Below are 23,598 nucleotides of genomic sequence, written 5' to 3' on the forward strand. Positions count from 1 at the left end.
TTATTGTCTCATTCTCCATCTAACATGTCAGGCTCTTCTGTACCATGAAAATTGTGTTTAGTTCTACTGGTAACAGTTACCCACTGTATTTCAAACAAAAACCTATTTGTGTGCGTATATATATATATATATATATATATATATATATATATATGTGTGTGTGTGTGTAACAGATTTCTTTGTTTTCAATTTAGAGCTGTTGATACTATCTTTGAATAACAAAATGTAAACGGAAGAATGGAAAGTCCATTATCTTAAAGGAAGACTCTCCTCAGAATTCATATGTACCATAAACCCACCAAAGTGAAGTAATATCATAATTACATATATTTTGTACAGTAATTTAAAAAAAGTTGAAAATAAAGAACATATTTGAAATCCAAACAAAATTTGGATATGTGCCAGCTTTCAGAGCCAAACCGAAAGAAACATCCTTGACCCCCCCCCCCCCCCCCCTGACGTCGCCGGTGCTTAGCATTACAGACCATTCATTCTAGCTAAGGCAAGATGCCGACTCGTTCTGCACCAAAACTGAGAAAACGCACCCAAATTTGTCCTGATTTAACCTCCCGTGGTGTCAACCTGACAGGATAAAGATGTGGCTGTCACAGTTGAGGCTCATTCATCAGCTGGGAAATTTGCACACATTTAATTATTACTGGTTATTAGCCGCTAAGTTGTAGTCTCTCGTTCTGGTACGGTAAAGCAACAACATACGTTATGAGGGTGTCGCAGCTGTTCAATCCCGGGCCTCAGTGTGTGGAATTTGCATGTTCTCCCTGTGCCTGCGTGTGGGTACCCTGCCTCCTGCCCGATGACAGCTGGCATAGGCTCCAGAACACCTTGATGGATCGATATATACGTGTAACACTTCCCGGTTACTATTTAAGGCGATCAGTGCATGCAACAACCCACCCCCGCTAAACCAACTCCTCAAAGAATCAAATCTCCGCGGTCAATTTCATGGGACTCTATTGTTCGTTGTCAGCGCCACGTCCCTCCCAACACATCGAATTCCGCCTGTGTGTGTTCTGGCTCAAACGCTTGAACATTGTACATTGTTATTTTTATTTTTTTTTTGCTCACTGGTCGGTATAGGAATAACACAGAGCATCAACTTGCTTTGATACTCACTTTGCTGCCACTCAGAACACAACACTTCCCGGTTACTATTTACAGCGATCCGCACGTGCGCCCCCCCCAACCCACCCTCCACACCACCGCTGGATCGCCTGAAGCTTTGGTGATTAAAAAGTTCAACTTGGTGTTTTAAAAAAAAAAAAAAAAGTCTGGCCACCTGCTATACATTCTCTACATCTAAACCAACTCCTCAGAAAAGCATCAAATCTCTGCAGTCCATTTCATGGGACTGTTATTGTTTGTCGTCAGGGCCACGTCACTCCCAAGACGTCGAATTCCGCTTGTGTGTTCTGGCTCAAACGCTTGGACATTGTACATTGTTATTTTTATTTTGTTTACTCAATGGTCGGTATAGTAATAACAACGAGCATCAACTCGCTTTGCTAGTTCTCAGAACACAACACTTCCTGGTTACTATTTACAGCGATCAGCCCAGCAAAACCCCCCAACCCCCACCGCAGCTGCTGGTCGCTTGAGGGGGCTTGCTGATTGAGGTAAAAAAAAAGAAGAAAAAAAACTCGGGCCACGGCCCCTCTATATTCTCTACATCTAAACCAACTCCTCACAAAGTCATCAGACAAATCTCTGCGGTCCATATAATGGGATTATTATTCGTCGTTTGTTCCACACCCCCTCTCCAACAAGTCAACTGGCAGCTGTGTGTATTCTGGGTCGAGCGCCCAGGCTTGAACATTGTACGTCATGGTACTTTTTTTCACAAAAATCAGCCAGTGGACATTCTGTGTTGGGTGAAATGTATCCACGAGCAAAGGGGGCGTCAGAACAGCAAACACTCCAGCGGTGGCAAACGCTGATTGGCTGTCAGTTTTCCAGCCGGGCTCATTGGAATGTCTGAGCTGTTCCCGGTTGTTGAAACAACAATATTATCACACACATGGGTTTACACATTTTTTAAAAAAAATTTGGGAAACAATGAGTTATGTATTTGAAAAAAAAAAAACAATGCACAAGGGTATTTAAGACCACGAAGAGGGACATTTCCTCTACCTCCAGAACCATTTCACACAATCCATATGGATTACATTGAGTTCAACAAAGCATTAGGGATGCCATATTGCTTGGTGATAATTGATCTGCTCTCCCAATGGGTTGAGTTGTTTCCAACAGTGCATGCTGATGCAAAGACAGTTGTAAAAACACTGTGTAATTGCATTATTCCAACGTTTGGCATTCCAAGTGTGATTCAACGTGACAATGGCACACATTTTGTGAATGACGCTGTGACAAAAGTTGGACAGCTGCTGAAAATCGACTTAGTGTCATTGCGTGTATCGTCCGAAATCTGCTGGGCTTGTTAAACATACAACTGGAACTGTCAAAGCTAGACTCATAAAGACAATGAGGGAAACAAAAAGACAATGGCCTGACTGTGTTTCAATCGTTGCAACAGCAATGAGGATAGTGCCAGCCGAAGGAAAAACATTATCCCCATTTGAAAGTCTATATGGCTGCTGTTATGGACCTTCAGACCTCGAATTGTCAGAATCACCGGCAACGGGCATATCGGTCCCAGTCCACATGAAAAACATGTTTGACCAGAAAGAGAGAAAGAGATGCATAAACACAATGACTTGCCAGTGTGTTCTGCTCCAGAAACAGATCACGTCCGCGTGGGAGGACAAGACTTCCTCAAAGTGCTGAGACAACCTACAGCTCCTGATGCACAGAACGGGGATGATGATTCTAATATTATGTAAACATTTTTGACGATTTCAATGCAATGTAGTTGTGAATGTTTGATGTTTCCAGGCTTACCTTGTATATACATATATTTGGCCAAATACAACTTTAGTCCTTCCTATTAACTTTTGCTCTTGCAGATACTCCCGAAGATTGCCATTCTCCATTCTGACCTCAGCGTGTATCCCTCCTGACCTTAAGCAGATATTCCTCAACACTGGGAGGAGATATCCCCCTTTCTACCACAAGAGGATACCCCCAAATGCCATAAACATGTCCTTAAACAATGCCGTGCTTTTTCTCTTGTGGGGTTATCAGGACACTCTTGCAGCCTTGAAGAAACATGTACCTTAGTGTTTATGTCCTGTTGGTGTAGCCATCTGTTTCAGCATTTTTACTGTCCGAGCTTGTAACCATATAACCCTTTGACCTGAGAAAGCAATGAAAAAGACCAGACGGGGACTACCACTTTGGCAGTCTGAGGGAGAGCACTCATGCAGTGGGTCTACCTGCCTGTCCCTCACAAGCTCAAGAAAGACAATCTTGGTTGGTTTGAGTTCACACACTGCAGTCCTCAAGGCTTGTCTTAGTTGTTTTTTTAGGAACATCGCTGACACTTGTCAGACTCCGCGCGCATCATTCCCGTACAAAGAACCATCCGCGGCTGCCGCCCCGAGATCTGGGGGCCTTTGTCTAGGCACTTATGTCCCGCGCGTAGGCCTCCGAGTCGTCAGACTCCGTGTCATTCCTCCCGAAGAACCATCCGAATATTCAACATTTACTGCCACAGGTTCAAATCTGTATGGAAGTAGTCCTCTCTCGTCCCGATCAACCGATACTGCTATTTCTTCATCAGATGAGGATATATCCGAGAAATCAACGCTGGGCATAGATGGTGTCCCATACAATCGAGCCTTTGTTCCGGCACGGTACACATCACATCCGCACATGTAGTTTATGTGTCTCACGAAAATGGTCACACCCCTGAAAATTCGTAACTGTCGATAAAAATCTTCTCAAAACACTATTAAATGAGGGAGGATTTAACATCATATTGTCAAAATATGGCACATATTACATGACCTATTGGATACACTGTTCATACAAAGCACTAGATTTCCCCTTTAATGTGATGCAATCAAGAGGCCCATTGGGTGGCATGGAAACCTTTGCTATGATAATGTAATGGAATCAAGTTACATTGGGTGCCGTGGAAACACCAGAAAGTGATGCAGAAGACAACATAAAGACTGATAATCTCGAGAGGATGGTGAATACAACGCAAAAGCCTCACATTGGCTATTTTTGTCACAGTTGCTTTGTTTGTCATATTTGCTTTATTGTGATGCCGACCACGCTAAGGAATAAAAATGAGGATTCATGGAGATGTGATTAGAATGGGTTGGAGATTGTGAAAGAGACACATCCCACGTTCTCCTCGCGAGCCAGAAGTTCCTCCTGTCTTCCTTCCTTGAGAAATTGTGCTTTAATTGTCCTGGGTTGCGTGAGCCTGGCTATCACCGGATGCTATGTCACCAGAAACGTCACTGACAATGTCCCTGAAGAAGTTGTCCCTGGCTTAGCAAAAGGTTGCATAAACTTGACATAAAGCACACTGTGTATGAAATGCATTCTGCTTTCTACTTAAAAAGAGGATATTAATTAAGAAATTTAGCGCCTCCTCTCTTTCTGTACAAAGTGATTTTGTGGGCGGGGGGGTTTGTACAGGAACTGAGTGTGTTTGTCTCCATCATGCACTCACACCCCATTGTGCACCAACTCCAAACCGTTTCTGCTTGACATTCGTAGAACATTATTTTTTTTTTACATAAATCCAGTGATCGTGGAAGTGCTACACAACTGCGGTCTGCTCCAGAGTCTGTCACAATCCCCGACCCCCACTCCTGCACCTAGCCCACAATAGAAGGGGCATGGGCGGAACAGAAGGAAGCAGAAGAGGGGTAAGCATGGCGGTGTCCGAGCTAGATTAGCAGCGAGCCCGCTCCACCCAACGTGGACTATATCCATTTATTCTCCACACCAACAAAAAGCATGAGTGTGTGCTGTATCTTCGATTTTGTAAAAACATAGCTCGACGCTAGTGTACGACACCACACCATTCAGCTAGGCCAGCTAACATGCTACCCGGCAGACAAAGCGCTAGTTGAAGAAGAGAAGGCCAGCAGTGGGGGACTTTATGTTAACATAAGTGTCGCCTGGTGCTGCAATACTGCCATGGTTTAGAAACACTGCTTACCACTGCTAGAGTTGATGATTGTCAAGTACTGGCCTTTTTACCTGCCTAGGGTATTTACAGCTGTCTGCTGGCAGCCATTTACATTCCTCCAAGCACTACCAAATTGCTTGAGCAACTGTCATGGACTACAAGCCACCGCTACAGAACTGTGACAACTCCTCTTCTTTGTTGGATCAGGTCAATGACTTCTTTGCTCACTTTCAGGGAGCCAATACCAGCCCAGTAAAGAAGATCCATCCACCTCCCAGCAATCAGTTACTGTTGCTGTCCCCGGACAGCATGCAGAGAGCACTCGAAAGGACTAATGAAAGGAAAGCCTGCGGACTGTACGACATTTCTGGCCGCGTAGCTGGGCATATGAGCTCACAAATGTCCTCACAGACATCTTCAATACCTCATTAAGCCAAGTCGTCGTTTGACCTGCTTCAAAGCCACCACCATCCTCACGGTCCAAAAGAAGACACCCCCCTCTTGTTAGAATTTCTACCACCAAGTTGCACTCCTATTATTATGAAGTGCTTTAAGCCGCTGGTCATAGAGAACATCAAATCCTCCTTCCCACCCACATTGGACCCCCTTTTAGTTTCCATGTTGGTCCAACTGCTTCACTGATGATGCCATCTCCATTGTCCTCCACTCAGCCCTCGCCCACCTGGAGACCAAAGCTTGACTTGTCAGAATGCTGTTCATTGACTTCAGCCCTGCATTCGACATCATGATCCCTCGGCAGCTCATCCTCAGACTAGACTGGCTGAGACTCAACACCTCCCTGTGCATCTAGCTGTTGGACTTCCTGACTGGAAGACGCTAGGCAGTTTGGGACAGCTGCAATACCTCCAACATCATCACTGCTGAACAGAGGGCCCCCCTAAGAAATTGTGTTTAGCCCCTTTCTCTTCACTCTGCTGACCCATGAATGTGCACCCACATCCAACTCCAAACTCTTCATCAATTTTGCAGACGACATGACTCTGGTTGGTCTTGTCAATAACAATGATCAGACATGCTACAGGAGTGAGGTGAGCAAGGAGAACGATCTCCATCTGAATGTGGAGGAGATCATAGTGGACTTCAAGAGAGGGCACATCCAGTATCCTCTGCTAACCATCAACAGTTCTGTAGTAGAGCGGGTGAGCAGCACCAAATTTCTGGGTGTACACGTCTCAGAAGACTTGTCCTGGACCACTAACACCACAGCACTGGCTAAAAAGGCTCAACAGTGGGTCAACTTCCTGACGAAACTGAAACGAGCGAGAGCCCCATCCCCCATCATGACCTCCTTCTACAGAGGGATGATTGAGAGCATCCTGTGTAGCAGTATCACCGTGTAATATGGTGCCTGCATCACCTCCTGCCGAGAGATCCTGCAGCAGACTTTGAGAGCAGCTGAGAAGATCAACGATGTCTCTCTCCCCTTCCTTCTGGACATCAATCAAACCCACCTTACCTGCAAGGCTACCAGTATCACAGGTGACACCACTCACCCATCCTACTGTCTTTTCAGACTGTTGCTATCAGGGAGAAGACTGTAGGGGTTTTGGGCCAAACCTAGCAGGTTCAAAGACAGTTTCTTCACCAGGCAGACAGGATGCTCAACTCCTTATCTGCTTTGCCCCTAGTATCAACCCTCCCTGGCACCCACCACAAGTGACTCTAGACCAGGGGTGCTCATTACGTCGATTGTGATCTACCGGTCGATCGCGATCTACCAGCCGATTATGATCTACAGATCGATCACGATGTATCGGTCTATTGCGGAGGTAGTAATGGTCGATTGTGGCATGAAATTAGAAAACATCATTCTATCATTCATCCTGTCACTTGATTAATATACAGGGCAGCCACTTAGATGGCAACTGAATTTGACATTCAGGTAACCAATCCAACGCAAACAATGGTGCTATGTGGAGGAGCACTTACGATGTCAGCTTGTTATCAATCCCTTTACTTGATTGACATACAGGAAACCCAGTGAGATGACAACTGAATTTTGACCTTTAGGTCACTGCTCATGTGTAAACAATGGTGCTAAGTGCAGCAAAACTTACAAGCTAGTCAGTGAATTACCATAATTTCTCGTAAATAATGCGCACATTTTTCCAAAAATATTTTCAAAAAGTCAATAGAGTGCATTATATTTAGGTATGGATAAAAAGATAAAGATAAAATCATATTGTATAGTCATATACAGGTACATAGAGTGGTAAAAAAAGTATACAAATACATTTTGATATGATATTCGATGTCTTATGTTACACATACATATGTATTTCGGCAATGTGCGCCACCAACCTGAGCTCTGTGACATCCTCTCGGGAGTTTGACATTTTCCGATCATTAGCGTAGCACATTTGTTGATACAATACCAAACATCAGAAACAGTTGCCCTTTAGTTTGATTTAATTTCAACTAAGATAAAAAATGTCAATTACATAAGGTTAGTTGCTTTGAAAAGAAAGGTGTCATCACTCCTGCTGTAGTGGGCAACCCAGAAGCAGTGCGACATTTCAAAACAAGCGCTTTATGGCCTCAGGTCGCTATAAAAAAATAAGATGAGCTCAATCGATGTAGTACGAGTGTAATGGGCACATTAAAAAAAATGTGAGGGCGCACAGTTGAAGTGCTCACTTTATTTTTTTAAATGTGCCCATTACGCTCGTTTCTACATAGTGTAAGTGGTCGTTGTTTTTATAACGACCTAACGCTGTAGAAGAGTTTCTACAAATTGTAGTTGAATGGAGGGCAAGAGGCTGTGCTATGGAAACAAAACTCCTGGGATTCAAAAATTGTTTCATCACAAATGCCATGGAGAGCTCAGAGGATGACATGCGGAGGGAGTAAGATAGGATCATTGTTCATCATGCAATGCAGGATGCACCGGAACTGGACCAAGTCATCAATGAGTTCGACAGCAATGCACTATGGACTAAGTACTACTGTATGGATGTTTTTCAGATTGGAGATGAGTCAGATGCTTCTTTTGAAGGCTTGGCCAAGGATGTGTAATGAAGTGGATAAACTGCAACATGTACAAATGTTTTATGCACAAATACTTAATGCAAGAAAAGGTTTAAGTTAAACAGTGTGAAATAGTTTATTTATTGAAGACTGTAATATGTTATCATCAGTATTAACAAAATGTTACGCCATCATTGAGCATTTACTTCAGTTGGTTGAGGGATTCTGTTCTGACAATTACAGGGACCAATTCAAGTGTGTGGCCAGTCTCAAGATTAATATTAACACATTCACAAAGATTATTATTAATGATTGTTGTACAGACAATTTTTTGAAAAACAAACAAGTACAAAAAACAAAAGAACAAACCTAGCAAAATAGAAAGAGATAATTCCTAATATTTTGAGCATATGGATAGCAGCAAATTGGTGGTGCACATTGTACATTGGCAAAAGGGTTTTCCACATTTTTTTAGGTCAACTTTGGGGGTGCGTATTATACTTCAGAACGCATTATACATGAGAAATTAGGATACCTCCATTTTTAAGCCCCCGCTAAAGCTTATGGTCATCAAAATGAATGACGGAGCTTTCATACAGAATGGGAGGTGGAGTTTTTTTCCACAATGTCCTTTTCAAAGTGTGTTCGCCTCATCTGCCGGTCTACCGTTGCAATACCAAAGAAGGAAAATGTGGAGCGGCATTTTTAGACTGTTCATAGAAAACATGACACAGACTTCCTGCCAAAAAGCGAGCTGAGAAAGAGAAAGGTCAAGGAACTCAAATCCCAGTTGTCCAGACAGCAGTCATTTATCACTCAATAAACCTCAAAAGCAAAGCCGCCACCAGTGAGTCACATTGTCATTAAAAACAATCAGTCCTTCCAAGATGGAGAGATAATAAAAGAGGCATTCTTTGAATCAGCTGACTTATTGTACCAGGACTTTAAATATAAGGAAGAGATATTATCTTCAATTAAAGCTCTCCAGCTGTCAAGACATAAAATTACATGTCACTGTGAAGCCATGGCTGAGGATTTAACCTAACAAATGTAGAAGGACATAAGAGATTGTGAGTGTTACTCACTGCAGTTGAACGAATCGACAGAAGTGAGTGACACACCCTAGATGTGAATTTTCATTTGTATGGTGTTTGGTGATATCACTGCAAAAGAGGAGCTATTAACAGTACTTCTTATGAAAGAACAGACGCAAGGAGAGGACATATTTCAGACGCTTAAAAACTTTATCAAGAAAACTCAGCTCCCAGTATACAATATTGGTGGAATGGTTGGGTGTGTGAATGGATTTATTGCCAAGTGCAAGCAGGACGACGCATTCCCAAACTTTTTGAATAACCATTGCATAATCCACCAATAAGCGTTATGTGCTAAAATGCTCAACATGAAAGAAATCCATTGTTATAGCCTGTTATAGTCGAGCAAGAGCTCTTCAAAGACGGTTATTCTGAAGAACGGTGACTGCGACCACTCTGAGTCGTTGCTATATATTGACATGAGATGGCATGTGAAATTCCTCCAAAGATTTTGAGAGCTCGGTTTGGACCTTAAGGATTTTTTCTGTAACTAAATGACGGTCAGTTGCTGTTAGATTTGGCATTTTTAACTGCTCTGACAAACTTGATGAATGAGCTTAACCTTGAGATGCAGGGAAAAAACAAAACATTTACCAGTATGATCACCTAAGTTAATGCTTTCAAACACACGATGCAACATTTCTGCTCAAAGCTGCACTGCCATGATTTGGCAAATTTCCATGGCCTGGCATCAGAGCTGGAGACGCAAGCAAAGGTCTGTGAGCAACTTGACAGTATGCGCTACACGGAGCAGATCGACAATTGTCTGTCAGTTTGACACAGGCTTTCAAGACTTTTCTTTGCTTGAGCCAGTCTCTACATTCATGTGCTATCCTTTTCAGGAAGATGTTGAGGTTGATTCACTGTCTGCAGTGAACCACTGTTTCAGATGAACACCACTGTTTGACATGAATTCTTCTGGAGTGGAAGATGAGATTTTGACTCTACAAAGCAACATTAAGCTGATGTCAAGAGCGAATGGACATTTCTGGAACTTATTCACAGAGAAGTACCCCAACATGAGGAAATATGCGCTCTCATTGGCTACATTATTTGGCTCTATTTATGTGAGTCAGTCTTTTCCTACATGAAGATTATTAAGTCCAAATACTGTTCCACCATGACTGATGGTGGAACTGATAGATTTGTAAGTGTGCTTGAGGCTGGCTGTCGGCGGCTCCTGTCTGGACAATGTCATGATCCTGCCGCTCCAACCCGGGCTGTGCGGGTGTCCGCGCGGTTGCTCTGATTGGGAGGTGCACACCTGTGCCTCATGCAGCCTGATTTTGCTGTGTATTTATATGACCCCGATGACGACTGGCCGGCGCCAGTTCGTTGAGCTTCATGTCCCGTTCGAGTGCTCCGGTATCGCTGATCGTCAACCTGTGTGTACCGACCTTCGCCTGTTCTCCGACCAACCTTGTAAGCCTGACTCCTTCGATACTTCTGCCTGCTTTGATTGTTCTCCTGTGTACCGACTCCTGCCTGCCCGCTCACCTGCTCTCTTCGCCCGACGTTCCAACTACCGCTGCTGCACCGGACTGCCTGCTCGATCCCCGACCTCGGCATATAATAAACGTTTCTCCTTGAACTACCTTGCATCGTCCGAGTCCTGCATTTGGGTCCTACTCCCGTTCCGATGGGACGTGACAGACAATGCATCCCTGGCTGATTCAATTCAGTGGAAGTCATTTTTTTTTTTTTTTTTTGGTATAATTACAAAAAATGTTAACAGTTAAATACGTATTATGTGTGTTTTACAAAATTTCCTCATTCGGTTATGCAAGGTACATCAACATACATTGTATATACAAAGACTCCTCTATACATTTGAAAATAATTTGACGTTTTTCATTTTTGTAGTGGGTACATCATTTTGATTTGGTCATTTTGTTAGTAGCTCGCATGCTGAAAAAGTGTGAGCACCTCTGCCCAAGACCATAAATTTAGCTCATGTACAAATCACATTTTAAGCACTGTATTTGCTTTTCCCTTGCATCATTGTGTACACGACCCAAATGATTATTCTGCTACACTTTTTTTTTTATAAATGTCTATAATTTAATACACTGTCCATAATACTCAACCATGTATATTTCTGCTCATAATGTCAATGTATGTAATAATTGCAGTTCTTGTTAACTTAGCCAGATTGCCCATTTGGTTACATGGTTTCTAATGTCTAAAGTATAATTAACAATGTACATATTTTAGACAGAGCAGATAATTATATGTTTTTCGTTTAATTATTTTCATGTATTTATTTTTCAACTTGAGTTTATCACGGCGGCACGGTGGCGCAGCTGTAAAATGTTGGCCTTACAGTTCTGAGAACCGGGGTTCAAAATCCCGGCCCTGCCTGTGTTGAGTGTACATGCTTTCCCCAAGCCTACATGGGATTTCTCCAGGCACTGTGGTTCCCTCCCACATCCCAAAAACATGCATTCATTGGAGACTCTAAATTGTCCCTAGGTGTGAGGCGACTGTTGTCTGTCTCCATGTGCCCTGCAAATGGCCGCCAACCATTTCAGGATGTACCCTGCCTCCTACCCCTGGACAGTTGGGATTGGCTCCAGCACTCCCGCAACCCTTGTGAGCACAAGTGGCTCAGACAATGGATAGATGGAAGGATGAGCTTATTACAGCACTGTAGGTCTAAGAGGAATACTATTTCAGGTATGTTGTATGCCATGTATGTATAATACAACTGAGAATAAAGTTACTTGACTTGTGATGAAAATAAAATTAGCAGACATACAATGGGATCAGGTGGCACGGAGCTGGAAAGTGTTGGCCTCACAGTTCTGAGGACCCGGGTTCAATCCCAGCCCCACCTGTGTGGAGTTTGCACTTTCTATCCGTGCCTGCGTGGGTTTTCTCCAGGCACTCCAGTTTCCATGCAACATAACACAGACACTCTAAATTACCCCTAAGTGTGATTGTGAGTGCGACTGTTCGTCTCTGTGTGCCCTGCAATTGGCTGGCAACCAGTTCAGGGTGTACCCCGCCTCCTGCCTGTTGACATCTGGGATAGGCTCCTGTACTCCCCTGCTCTCGGCTCGAACTGACTACTTGTGTGTGTATGCGTGTGTGTGTGTGCTTGTAAATTTGCATTAACAAATACACTTATGCTGAGACTGATGCATAGTGATACTTCTGTCATCTGGTCTATTTGGAGAAAAGATGAGGAAAACCAGCAGCATGTTGCACTTGGTGATATATCAAGGCTGGGAAAATTAGGATCGCAGACTCGCTGGACAGCATGGAATAAAATCCATGCTGCAGGCCATAAAAAAATGGACAGCAAGCTGGAAAGAGTCCACAGGCTATAGTTTGGACATTTTGCTATATATGTTCATTACTGATTTGATAAACGTACGGTCGCCACAGCGTGTCATCTCAGATGAACGCACATATTTGTTTGGCACAATTTTTACGCCGGATGCCCTTCCTGATGCAACCCTTCTCAGGGAGGAACACCATATTAAACATGCATTGTCATGTAAATGATCCCACTCTGTACCAAGAGCCCTTGAATCTTCCATTAAAGGTTCCTTTTAAATGATAAGTGTCTGTGATACTGCTAGATTTGATGTACATGGCCACCATCCACATTATCAATACTTTATTGACAAATAAAGATGGAATTTTTGTGAAAACTTAAGTTGAGTTATGTGCCCTGTGACTGACTGGCGACCAGTTCAAGGTGTAATCCTCCTTTTGCCCCAGGTCAACTGGGTTAAGTTCCAGTACCCCGTGACACTGACCAAGATAAGCGGCGATGAAAATGGATGGACAGTTGAGTTATGCGGATGTCTACATCTAGGTCGGGGAGGTTAGCCATTCATCCATCCCACCATCCATTTTCTGAGGCACTTATCCTCACAAAGGTCGCGGGTGTGCTGGAATCTATCCCAGCTATTATCAGGTTGGAGGAGGGGCATACCCGGAACTGGTTGGCAACCAATCGCCGGCCACATACAGACAGAGCAGGCACATACAGACAGACAACAGTCGCACTCACAATCACACCTATGGACAATTTAGAGTGTCCAATGAAGTTTTTGGGATGTGGTAGGAAACCGGAGTGCCCGGAGAAACCCCACGGAGAAAACCAACGCAGGCACGGGGAGAACATGCAAATTCCACACAGGGGGGTCCGAGATTGAACCCAGGACCTCAGAACTGTGAGGCCAACGCTTTCCAGCTAACCCACAGTGCTGCCGCCCCAGTTACAATATGTACATTTTTAAAACAAATAAATGGTTGAATGTATCTTAATTGAATGGCTTCGAATAAAAGAATATAGCCGGTGCTTCAAATAACTGGAGGTCAGATTTTGATGTCCTAGGACGTTTGCTATTGGCTTACATGGAAAAAGATGATTCACTGTAGTGACCCCTAACGGGACGAGCCGAAAGGAAAAAGAAGAAGGAAGTTTGCAATTGTCCAGTTCTGGCTTGTTTTTATGAGCCATCTAGGGAAATTCACAGAAGTTAGAGCATCCCGATTCTCAGTCCTTGTGAAGTTGGCGGAAATCTCTCCCGTCTGTAGTTCATCCCGTCACTGCTGTTGCAATGTTTATTTAGCATTAATTTCACATAAAAGAGGGATTGTTTACATTTTATAATTCAAGACATAGGCAATGTTAAGGTTGCATTTCCAAAATGTTTTGCATGAACTCAAAAAGCCATTTATTGTAATCGCTGTGTACATAGGTTGTGAAATATATATATATATATATATATATATATATATTATATATATATATATATATATATATATATATATAATTTATTTATTTATTTTTTAATTTTTTTTTTACTCACAAAAATTTAAAGCAACTATTGTCGGGTTATTGTATGCATTTCCAAAATGGTATGGTTTGCAGTTTTGTCTCGTTTTTATTACAGTTAATCTTCAAACTTAGATGTAATGGATGGCATTCTTCCTATGCAGTAAAACAAAAGCTTTGTATCTCAGTCATACACAACTAGCTATTCTGTCAATGTTTGTCTTGTCTGTGGATGTCCCTGGTCCATTTAATCATGGTTTCCGGTGATCGATAAGGGAAGATGAGTTTTGAATAAAGCTCCTCTTCCAGCTCCAGCTCTCTAGTCTCACGCACCTGGAATGTAATACAAATGTCTTAGATCGAGGAAGATAATTTAAAATACACCAGTCAAGAATTATATACTGTATATTTTAATTTGGATGTCATATGAGGTCTGTATATTGAATATTTGAATTGGACAATGAATAAAAATACATTGTTTTGCAACAGTAAACAAGAGGCATATGACAAAATGTACACTAGGTTGGACACGAAAAAAAAGAGAAAAGGATCTCTACAGGTTGGCCAGACAGAAGGATAGAGATGGGAAGGATATGCGGGAAGTAAGGGTGATTAAGGATAGAGATGGAAATGTGTTGACTGGTGCCAGGAGTGTGGTAAATAGATGGAAAGAATACTTTGAGAAGTTGATGAGTGAAGAAAATGAGAGAGAAGGAAGAGTAGAAGTGTGACGGACCAGGAAGTGGCAATGATTAATAAGAGGGAAGATAGAAAGCCACTAAAGAGGATGAAAAATGGAAAAGCAGTTGGTCATGATGTGACATACCTATGGAGGTATGGAAGGAACTTGGAGAGGTGGCTGTGGAGTTTTTGACCAAGTTATTCAACAGAATACGAGTGGGCGAGAAGATGGCTGAAGAATGGAGAAAACGTTTGCTACTTCCCATTTCTAAGAACAAAGGTGATCTGCAGAGCTGTGGGAACTATTGAGGAAAAAAGTTGATGAGCCACACAATGAAGTTATAGGAAAGAGTAGTGGAGGCTAGACTCAGGACAGAATCTGTATCTGCGAGCAACAGTATGGTTTCATGCCTAGAAAGAGTACCACAGATGCATTATTTGCTTTGAGGATGCTTGTGGAAAAGTACAGAGAAGGTCAGAGGGATCTACATTGTGTGATTGTGTATGGCTGACAGATTAGGTCAAACTGGAATCCCCTTGGACTATGATGTTCGCAGATGATATTGTGATCTGCATTGAAAGCAAGGAACAGGTGGAGCAACAATTAGAAAGATGGAGGTATGCACTGCAAAGGAGAGGAATGAAGATTAGCCTAAGTAAAACAGAATATGTGTGTGAATGAGAAGGGTGGAGGGGGAAGAGTGAGGCTACAGGGAGAAAAGATAGAGAGGGTGGATGTGTTCAAATACCTGGGGTCACCATCCAGAGCAATGGTGAGTGTGGTAAGGAGGTGAAGCAGGCTGTCCAAGCAGGCTGGAACAGCTGGCAGAAGGTGTCAGTGATAGAACTGTTATGTGACAGAAGAGTCTCTGCTTGGATGAAGGGCAGAGTTTATATAACAGTGATGAGGCCAGCCAGGATTTACGAATTAGAGATGGTGGCACTGAAGAAACAACAAGAAGCAGAGCTGGCGGTGACAGAAATGAAGATGTTGTGATTCTCGCTAGGAGTGAGCAGGTTGGATAGGATTAGAAATAAGATCACGACCCAAAGTTGGATGTTTTGGAGGCAAGGTTCAAGAAAGCAGACTTCAATGGTTTGGACATGTCCAGAGGCATGAGAAACTGAGTGTATTGGTAGAAGGGTGCTGAGAATGGAGCTGCCAGGCAAAAGTGTTAGAGGAAGAGCAAAGAGAACGTTGATGGATTTTGTGAGGGAAAACGTGGGCAGTGGGTGTTTGAGAGGAAGATGCAGGAGATAGGCTTACATGGCAAAAAATGACACGCTGTGGCGAACCCTCATGGGAAAAGTCGAAAGGAAAATAAGTTTTGCAACAGAATTCATTGTCCCGGAACTTTGACTGATTTTGTCACGTTACAAGCCCAAATATAAATGCATTTTATTGGGATTTAATTTGAAAAACCAACACTAAGTGGTACATAATTGAGAGTTAGAAAAATGATAGATGATTTAAACATGTCCCAAAATCAGTTGTGGTGTGCAAAAGTATTCAACCTTTTTGAATACATTGTAAAACCACCCTTTGCTGCAAATACATCTGCAAGCTATTTTTTAGTATTGCATGACCAGCTTGTAAATGGTAAAAGTGAAAATTGGTTGTAATCCTAGTGCTAACTAGTTTAAAACCAGACATATAGGAAGTCTTATGCCTACACCAATAGGTCCAAAATTCAAAATGAATTTTCACTTGTATTGCTTTTTTTTTTTTTTTCAATTTACCATTAATGTACACAAAGTGCTTTTCTAGTGTCTCCTCTGTACCGATCCATCCATCCATCTTCTATGCTTAGCTGAGGTTCGGTCACAGGGGCAGTAGATATAGCAGGGATGCCTAGACTTCCCTCTCCCCAGCACCTTGAGCCAGCTCAGGCCAGCTGAGAAACAGTCTCTCCAGCATTTCCAGGGTCGTCACCTGGATCTCCTTCTGGTGTGAGATGCCCAAAACACCTCACCAGGGAGGTGTCCAAATCAGATGCCCCAGCCACCTCATCTGGCTTCTCTTGATGCGGAGGAGCAGTGGCTGTACTCTGAGCTCCTCCTGGATGACCGAGTTTCACACTCGATATCTGAGGGAGAGCTAGACACCCCGCGGAGGAAACTAATTTCATTCGCTTGTATTTGGTCTTGTGTCCGATCTTGTTCTTTCCGTCATGACCCACAGCTGGGGACCATAGGTGAGGGTAGGAATCCAGATCAACTGGTAAATTGAGAGCTTCGCCTTTCGACTTACTGTATTTCCTTCTTTACCACTATGGACCATTACAAAGTATACATCACTGCAGATGCTGCACCTATTTGGCTGTCGATCTCACATTCCATTCTTCCCTCACTTGTCAACAAGACCCCAAGATACTTGAAGTCCTCTACTTGGGGTAGGATCTCATCCCTGACCTGAGAAGGAATGCAACCCTTTTGAGACCATGGTCTCAGATTTGAAGTTGCCTATTCTCATCCCAGATGCTTCACAGCTGTGAAAAGCTCCAATGGGAGTTGGAGTTCCCGGCTTGATTAAGCCAGCAGAAACACATCTTCTGCAAAAGGCATGGTCCCTTGAGGACCTTGCCGAGGATGTAGAGCTTGTCTAGTGTTCCACGGCCAGGATAAAAGTTAAATTGCTCCTGTTGAATCTGAGATTCGACTTACCAATGGACCCTCCTTTCCAGGACCCCTGAATAGACCTTACTGAGGAGGCAGAGGAGTGTGATCCCCCTGTTGTTGAAACACACAATCTTGTCTCCTTTCTCAAGTCATTTTATACCAATTACGTAGTTCTACGTAATTAAAAACCCGATAAGATTATCCCAATGATGTAAAAATACAAAATTTAAAGTTTATTTTGCCATAGACATAAAAAGGTATTGATGTAACTCCTCACCAAAGGATTTAGCTCAAGAGTAATTCTAATGCACAGAAAAACTGACCCTAGATGGCAGAAGTGCATTTGAAAACACCCCAGGAGTAAGTCAGGACGAAGGTGGTGTGGTTTGGGGGTGTTGGTGGGGAAGAAAGGAATAGCGGTATCTTCTCATTAAACCCCCCATCCCCCCAAAAATAAAGTCATGAAAGAAAATGCTGAGTGTGCCTCCTCCAGAGATCACAACTTGTAGTGCATGTTGTGTGTGTTCAGTGCTGAAACACACACGCACACACACACATGCACACCCTTACAATTCTAATGCAAACATTTCAGTTCCCATTGCAGAGTTCAGTTCAAAATGTGAAAATTATAAATAGCTCCTGGTGTTACATTTGTTGATGTAAAACAAAAAATATGTTGTGGAAAAGTTAAGAAATTTGAACTGTCACAAAAACAAAAAATTTAGTGTCAAAGTGAAAATTATACTTTAAATGCTTCTTTTTACATAATGCTAGTTTTCTCCGTTTTCTAGTCGCCAGAGAAGAATTTTGGTCAAATTTGCCTGTGTTCTACCACCAATAACTCTAGGAAAGGGTAAGGCAAAAGATAGAAACAAACCCATTTTTTTGTTTGAAAAATGAACATTTAATCATTCATTTGGTGGGTGCCATGTCTATTTAACCATAGAAATAAAATCTATGTGATTTGAAAGATGGGTAAAAATGATCTACAATGGCTGGGAGGAAAGGTTAAAAAAGGGAAACCAACACTCCGGTCTGCCGATCTAGATGCACTCTCCCTGATCTCCATGTGATGTTTCAGAGGCCTGTGAACCAGGACAGCCCCACAACATCAAGAGCCTTTAAGAACTGCAAGCGAATCTCATCCAACCCTGGGTCCTTGCCACCAAGAAGCTTTTTAACCACCTCGGAGATTGGAGAGCCTGCCTCAGAGAACCCAGATTCTGCTTCCTCATGGGAAGGTGCGACGGGCCGGTGGAATTAGATCTTTAAAGTATTCACAATAAGGTCAGCAGCGCCCGATCCTCACTCTACACTGTGTTGATGGTGCACTGCTTTCCCCTTCCAATACACTGGATGTTGGACCAGAATTTCTTCAAATCTGTCAGGAAGTCTTTCACCATGGGCCCAATGAACTCTTCCTATGTCCAAATTTTTACTTCAGCGATCGTCAAAGCTGCATTCCGCTTGGCCAACCAGTACCCATCAGCTGCCTCAAGAGTTGCACAGGCCAAAAAGGCCCGATAGAACTCCTCCTTTTACTTGACGGCATCCTCACTCTTGGTGTCCACCAACGTGTTCGGGGATTGCAGGCATGACAAGCACCGACCACTTTATGGGCACAGCTCGGGTCGGTTGGCTCAGCAATGGAAGCGCGGAACATGGTCCACTCAGATTCAGTGTCCCCTGAGCAAAGTTCTGTCAGATGTGGGAACTGAATCTCCTGACAGGGTATTCTGTCAGCCCTTCCCAGCAGACCCTCACAATATGTTTGGTCCTGCCACGTTGGACCAGCATCTTCCCGACCATTGGAGCCACCTCACCACCAGGTGGAGATCAATTAACAGCTCCACCCCTCTCTCCACCCGAGTGTCCAAGACATGCGGCCTCAAGTCTGATGACACAAACACAAAGCCGATCACCGAATTGTGACCTTAGGTGTCCTGGTGCCAAGTGCACGTGTGGATGTCCTTGGTGTCAAGTGTGCGTGAGGACACTCTTATGCTTGAAGATCTATCCATCCATTTTTGTTGCCGCTTATCCTCATGAGGGTCACGGGGAGTTCTGGAACCTATCCTAGCTGTCAACAGGCAGGAGGCGGGTGTTAATGAAATCATTTATATGTTCTCATTTTGTACAGACTGTAGTTGGTTACACATCACCACCTAATTTCTACCTTTGAACTTATTGTCTTGAAAACAGATGACATCAATCAGACAGATGTAATCAATCAGACAGATGTAGTCAATCAAACAGTCACACAGACACATACACTCATCATGTGATTTATGTGAATAAAAAGAAGCTGCACGGGGACACGAGTTGGAGTTGGTTGAAAGCAGGGAGAAGTCCTTTCGCTCCCCTTGCAGCAAGTAAAACCTGACGCCTTGTCTATTCGCCTTCTTTTAATAGAGTCAAGCTTTTTAAACCTGACATTTGGTCCTTCGAGCCGGATCCCCAACACACCACCGCCCATCGAGGCGGGAGAAGACACACCGAAGTCTGTCGACAGCCAGGAGCCATTTAGCTGTTCCTGAAGAAAAGCCCTGGTGGGTCGTGAATTCGTGGCCAGGCCGGTGCCAGAGTTCAATCTCCCCTCAGTGGACGAAGGTTGACGGGATCACGAACAGCTGGCGTCCAGACAACGCGTGAACCGGTAAGTGAAGGCTACTCTGCCAGAAGGAGGTTGAAGGCTACTCCGTCAGAAGGAGGTTTAAGGCTACTCCGCCAGAAGGAGGTTGAAGGCTACTCCTCCAGGAGGAAGTTTCAAAGCTACTTCCCCAGAAGGAGGTTTTAAGGTTACTCCACCTTTAAAGAGGGTATTTATAAGGATCCATAAATGTGTGAGTGTGTGAATGCGAGTGTGAATGCCATTAGGTACTTGTAGAATCATACGTCATGGATGGAAACCTAATGATGCTAACAGAAGTCTGTGTTCCGGTGAAGTACACAAGGTAGTGGATTAGGACTTAGGTCCTAAAAAGGACAAGTAGTGAACGGTAATAGTATGTCTGGCCTAGAGGGGATGTCAACTTTATGACATAATGTTTACCAGGCAGCATGATGTTTCTTCAAGAAATGAAAAAAAAAGAAAAATAGCATAGCTTAAATAGCAATTTAACAGTTGAAGGATGCAGCAGGTTGGTAGAAGATTGATGCCAAGTGTTACAGGGAAGTAAGGAAAAGCCAAGATTAAGACTTACATCTTAGGATGGCGAGAGGTTGGTTAGATAGGCAAGAAAGAGAAAGGCAGGAGAGTCACCTGAAGTAATGCAAGCAGTGGCTATATTAAAACCAGCTACAACAGTTTAAAACAGACTAAAGAAAGTCAGGCAGAAAGAGAGCTGTAAGAAAATCTTGAAAAAGAAAAGAAAAAGAAAAAAAAAAGGCTGTCTCCCTGTGAAATACATTTGCTGAAAAAAGTGCCAAGGAGGCACCAACAGGAAAATATAGCACACACATATTGACACAATGACAAGCCCCCAACCCTCCTAAAGATTTAACAGTGTAGTGGTAGGCTGCGTCCCAGCCTCAGCCAGAATGTGCCTCCAGCGGCCCTGAGGTGAATGGACTTTTGAGACCACTGATATACATAATCAGGGGAAAACCTGTATTACCAAAAAAAATGAAATAAATCAGTTTAAAACACTGGCAATTTTGAGTCACGGGCCTTGCCATGTCTCAACAGGAGGGATAGTAATGGCAGATATTATACAGACATTTTTGCACCTTTGGATTCAATTCTTACTCAAAAAATTTTTGTCGATCATGTCTTCATTGCTGCAAACGCAATACTCAAGGGAAATGCAGACCTAAGAGAAGGCAGTTTCCCCAAGGTAGTCAGCCTTTCCAGTTTTTACACATTAATTTTATTGAGTTAAACAGCATTACAAATGTTGTTTAGTATTGATCTGGCCCTTATCTAAATGGGTGGAGATATTTTCCATGTACAATTGCTGATGCTATTACTGTGGCAAAGTTCTTGTGTACATATATTATACCTTCTCATGGCATCCCAGAAAAATTGTATGGCAATAATGTGCCACATTTTGTTAATGAAAAAAAAAATCAGTGAAGTATCTGAAAATCTAGAAATAACTTTAAAAAAAATCATTGTGCAGAATTAGTGGAACGAAGCAATGGGACAGTGAAGTCTTGATTAAGGAAAACTACATTTAATAAACTGTATATGAAAATAACCCCAACAGATAAAGGATTGTTCCCATTTGAAATAGTGTCTAGTAGATTAGATTAGATTAGATTAGATTAGATTAGATTAGATTAGATTAGATTAGATTAGATTAGATTAGAGCAGTCAGAAGAAAATACTTTAAGTGATTGGGTGAAAAAGATGCTGCTAAATAAAACTGTAAAAGAAGCAAATGATATGCCGCCTACTGTGCCTTCTTCACAGGTGCTGTTGGTGTCCATTGGTGATTAGGTCCTGAGAAAAGTCATCAAGAGGAAGTGTTGGTCCTCACCTCGCTGGGATAGTCCACTCCCATGGTGATAAAGATAGCAGAACGTCCCACATGGATACACTTGTCCCACTGCAAGCCTGTGGCTCCCTTTTCATTCAACAACGAGTAGCGGTGGAAGTCTGGCTACAAACGGTGTGGTAGCAATAGGCTGCCCTGGTCTCAAACCGGTGAAGAATTCAGCTGATCCGCGCTTGAGCATGTTAGGTAAAGGAGAGCCACTATTGGGACTGCTGGCCTTCGTGCTGATCGGAGCATGGCTCCTCCGCACTGGCCAGTCTGGGACTGTACGTGTTAGTCACTGGATCTATGGACATGAATCATCATGGAGCAAGGACAATCCCACGTCTCCAATGGACGCCAACGCCTGGTACTCTTATGTGAATATGGTGTCCCTCTGTGGACAACCAATGACAGATCAACAAGTGTGGTGAAGCTGGAACTAATCAGATGCCCCGCCATGAAAAGAAATCTGCAACAGCAACGAGTCCGACAATGCCAGAAATTCCACCTGCTGGTCCCAGACTTCATGCCAGGCCAGGAGAGGATGCAGAGAGAAACCATCTGAGGTCTTCAAGACGGACCTGATCACCACCATGAAGGTGCATGACTCGTACCAGCTCAACGCAGAGGATTACTATGTCCTGGCCGATCCATAGAAGCAGAAGTGAGACAAAGGGTATCCACGTGGCCATTAGCCCACAGTCCATCCCTGAGCCCGTGGCCTGGGTGCTAACTGACAAAAGCAAGGATGTCATGTTCATCAGGCCCAAGAAGCTGATCCGCACAGCTGCCACCCTGGTCCTCAGTTATGTGGACATCAGGACTTTGGCGGAGGGCGTGTGTAACTACGACCTCAACGAGGAAGACGTCACCCGGCTGCAGGTCTTCAACGAGGAGTTTGCAAGATTGGCTCTTCTGCCACTGGATGAATTCGCCATGGAGTGCTGAGAACCATTGTCATAACAACATGACACCCACTACGGAGACACAGTAGGGCCTTGGTATAGAGTACAACGAGAATGTGGTGTGCGATGTGCCAGTTCCCCAACGGAGAGGACAACAACAAGATGGTGTTTTGCAACAAGTGCGTCCACTAGGTATCCTCCCAAAGTGTCAGTTGTGCCCGAAAACGGGCGATGCTTTGAACCCCACTCGCAGTGGAACCAAGTGGGTCCATGTCAGCTGTGCCTTGTGGATCCCAAAGATGAGCAATGGGAACCTGGAGAAGATGGCGCATGTCACCAACGTGTTGCACGTTCCCAGCAACAGCCTCCACTCCGGCCTGGAGATGACCATCATCACTCAGAACGACAAAGTCAAGTTCAAGTACTACTGGCCTAAGCACTCGGGCCTTAAAGGCAGTGACTCTGTGGAGCGGGCCTCCACCACTGAAGTGGAAAATTAGGAAAGCGTCGGGAGCAAGAAGGACAAATTGAGAGGAAAGGTTGGAGGGGACAATAAAGACGACATGGCCACCCTAACCCTGACATCTCTAGTTACAGCTTCCACTGTCAGTGGAGGCTGTGTCCTTACCTCGACATCAACCTTTCCCTTTCTCCTACATGTTTCCCGACTCCAGTACCAAGAACATCTACACCTGACTTGCTTGGGCTGCTGTGTACCCGCACTTGATGGTTTCATAAATGAGCAACAATGTTCACCCACTGTTTATTTATTATTATCATTATTATTATTGTTATTATTATTATTATTATTACTATTGGTCCTGGTTCACCTCTGGACCTTGGTATGTTATGATGAAGTTCCTTGTGTCCGTAATTACTGTTCTGGGTTTGTTCTGCCTTTTTACGATGTGTATAATCGCACGTTTGAAATCTATGATGGTTCGAGCAAGGTCAAATGTTTTTGTGA

General features: G+C 43.5%; 1 protein-coding gene across 1 annotated transcript in view; it reads right to left on the reverse strand.

Moving 5' to 3' along the window:
* Positions 1–14,005: 14,005 nt before the first annotated feature.
* The window catches only part of piezo1 (piezo type mechanosensitive ion channel component 1 (Er blood group)), a 324,721-nt gene continuing 315,128 nt past the window's right edge, over positions 14,006–23,598 (reverse strand). The window contains 1 exon segment of the mRNA XM_061837790.1: positions 14,006–14,278. Within this exon segment, the coding sequence (XP_061693774.1) occupies positions 14,156–14,278 (123 nt within the window). The 3' untranslated portion in view covers positions 14,006–14,155.

This window comes from Syngnathoides biaculeatus, chromosome 12 (genome assembly GCF_019802595.1).
Source record: "Syngnathoides biaculeatus isolate LvHL_M chromosome 12, ASM1980259v1, whole genome shotgun sequence".
Taxonomy (NCBI): Eukaryota; Metazoa; Chordata; class Actinopteri; order Syngnathiformes; family Syngnathidae; genus Syngnathoides; species Syngnathoides biaculeatus.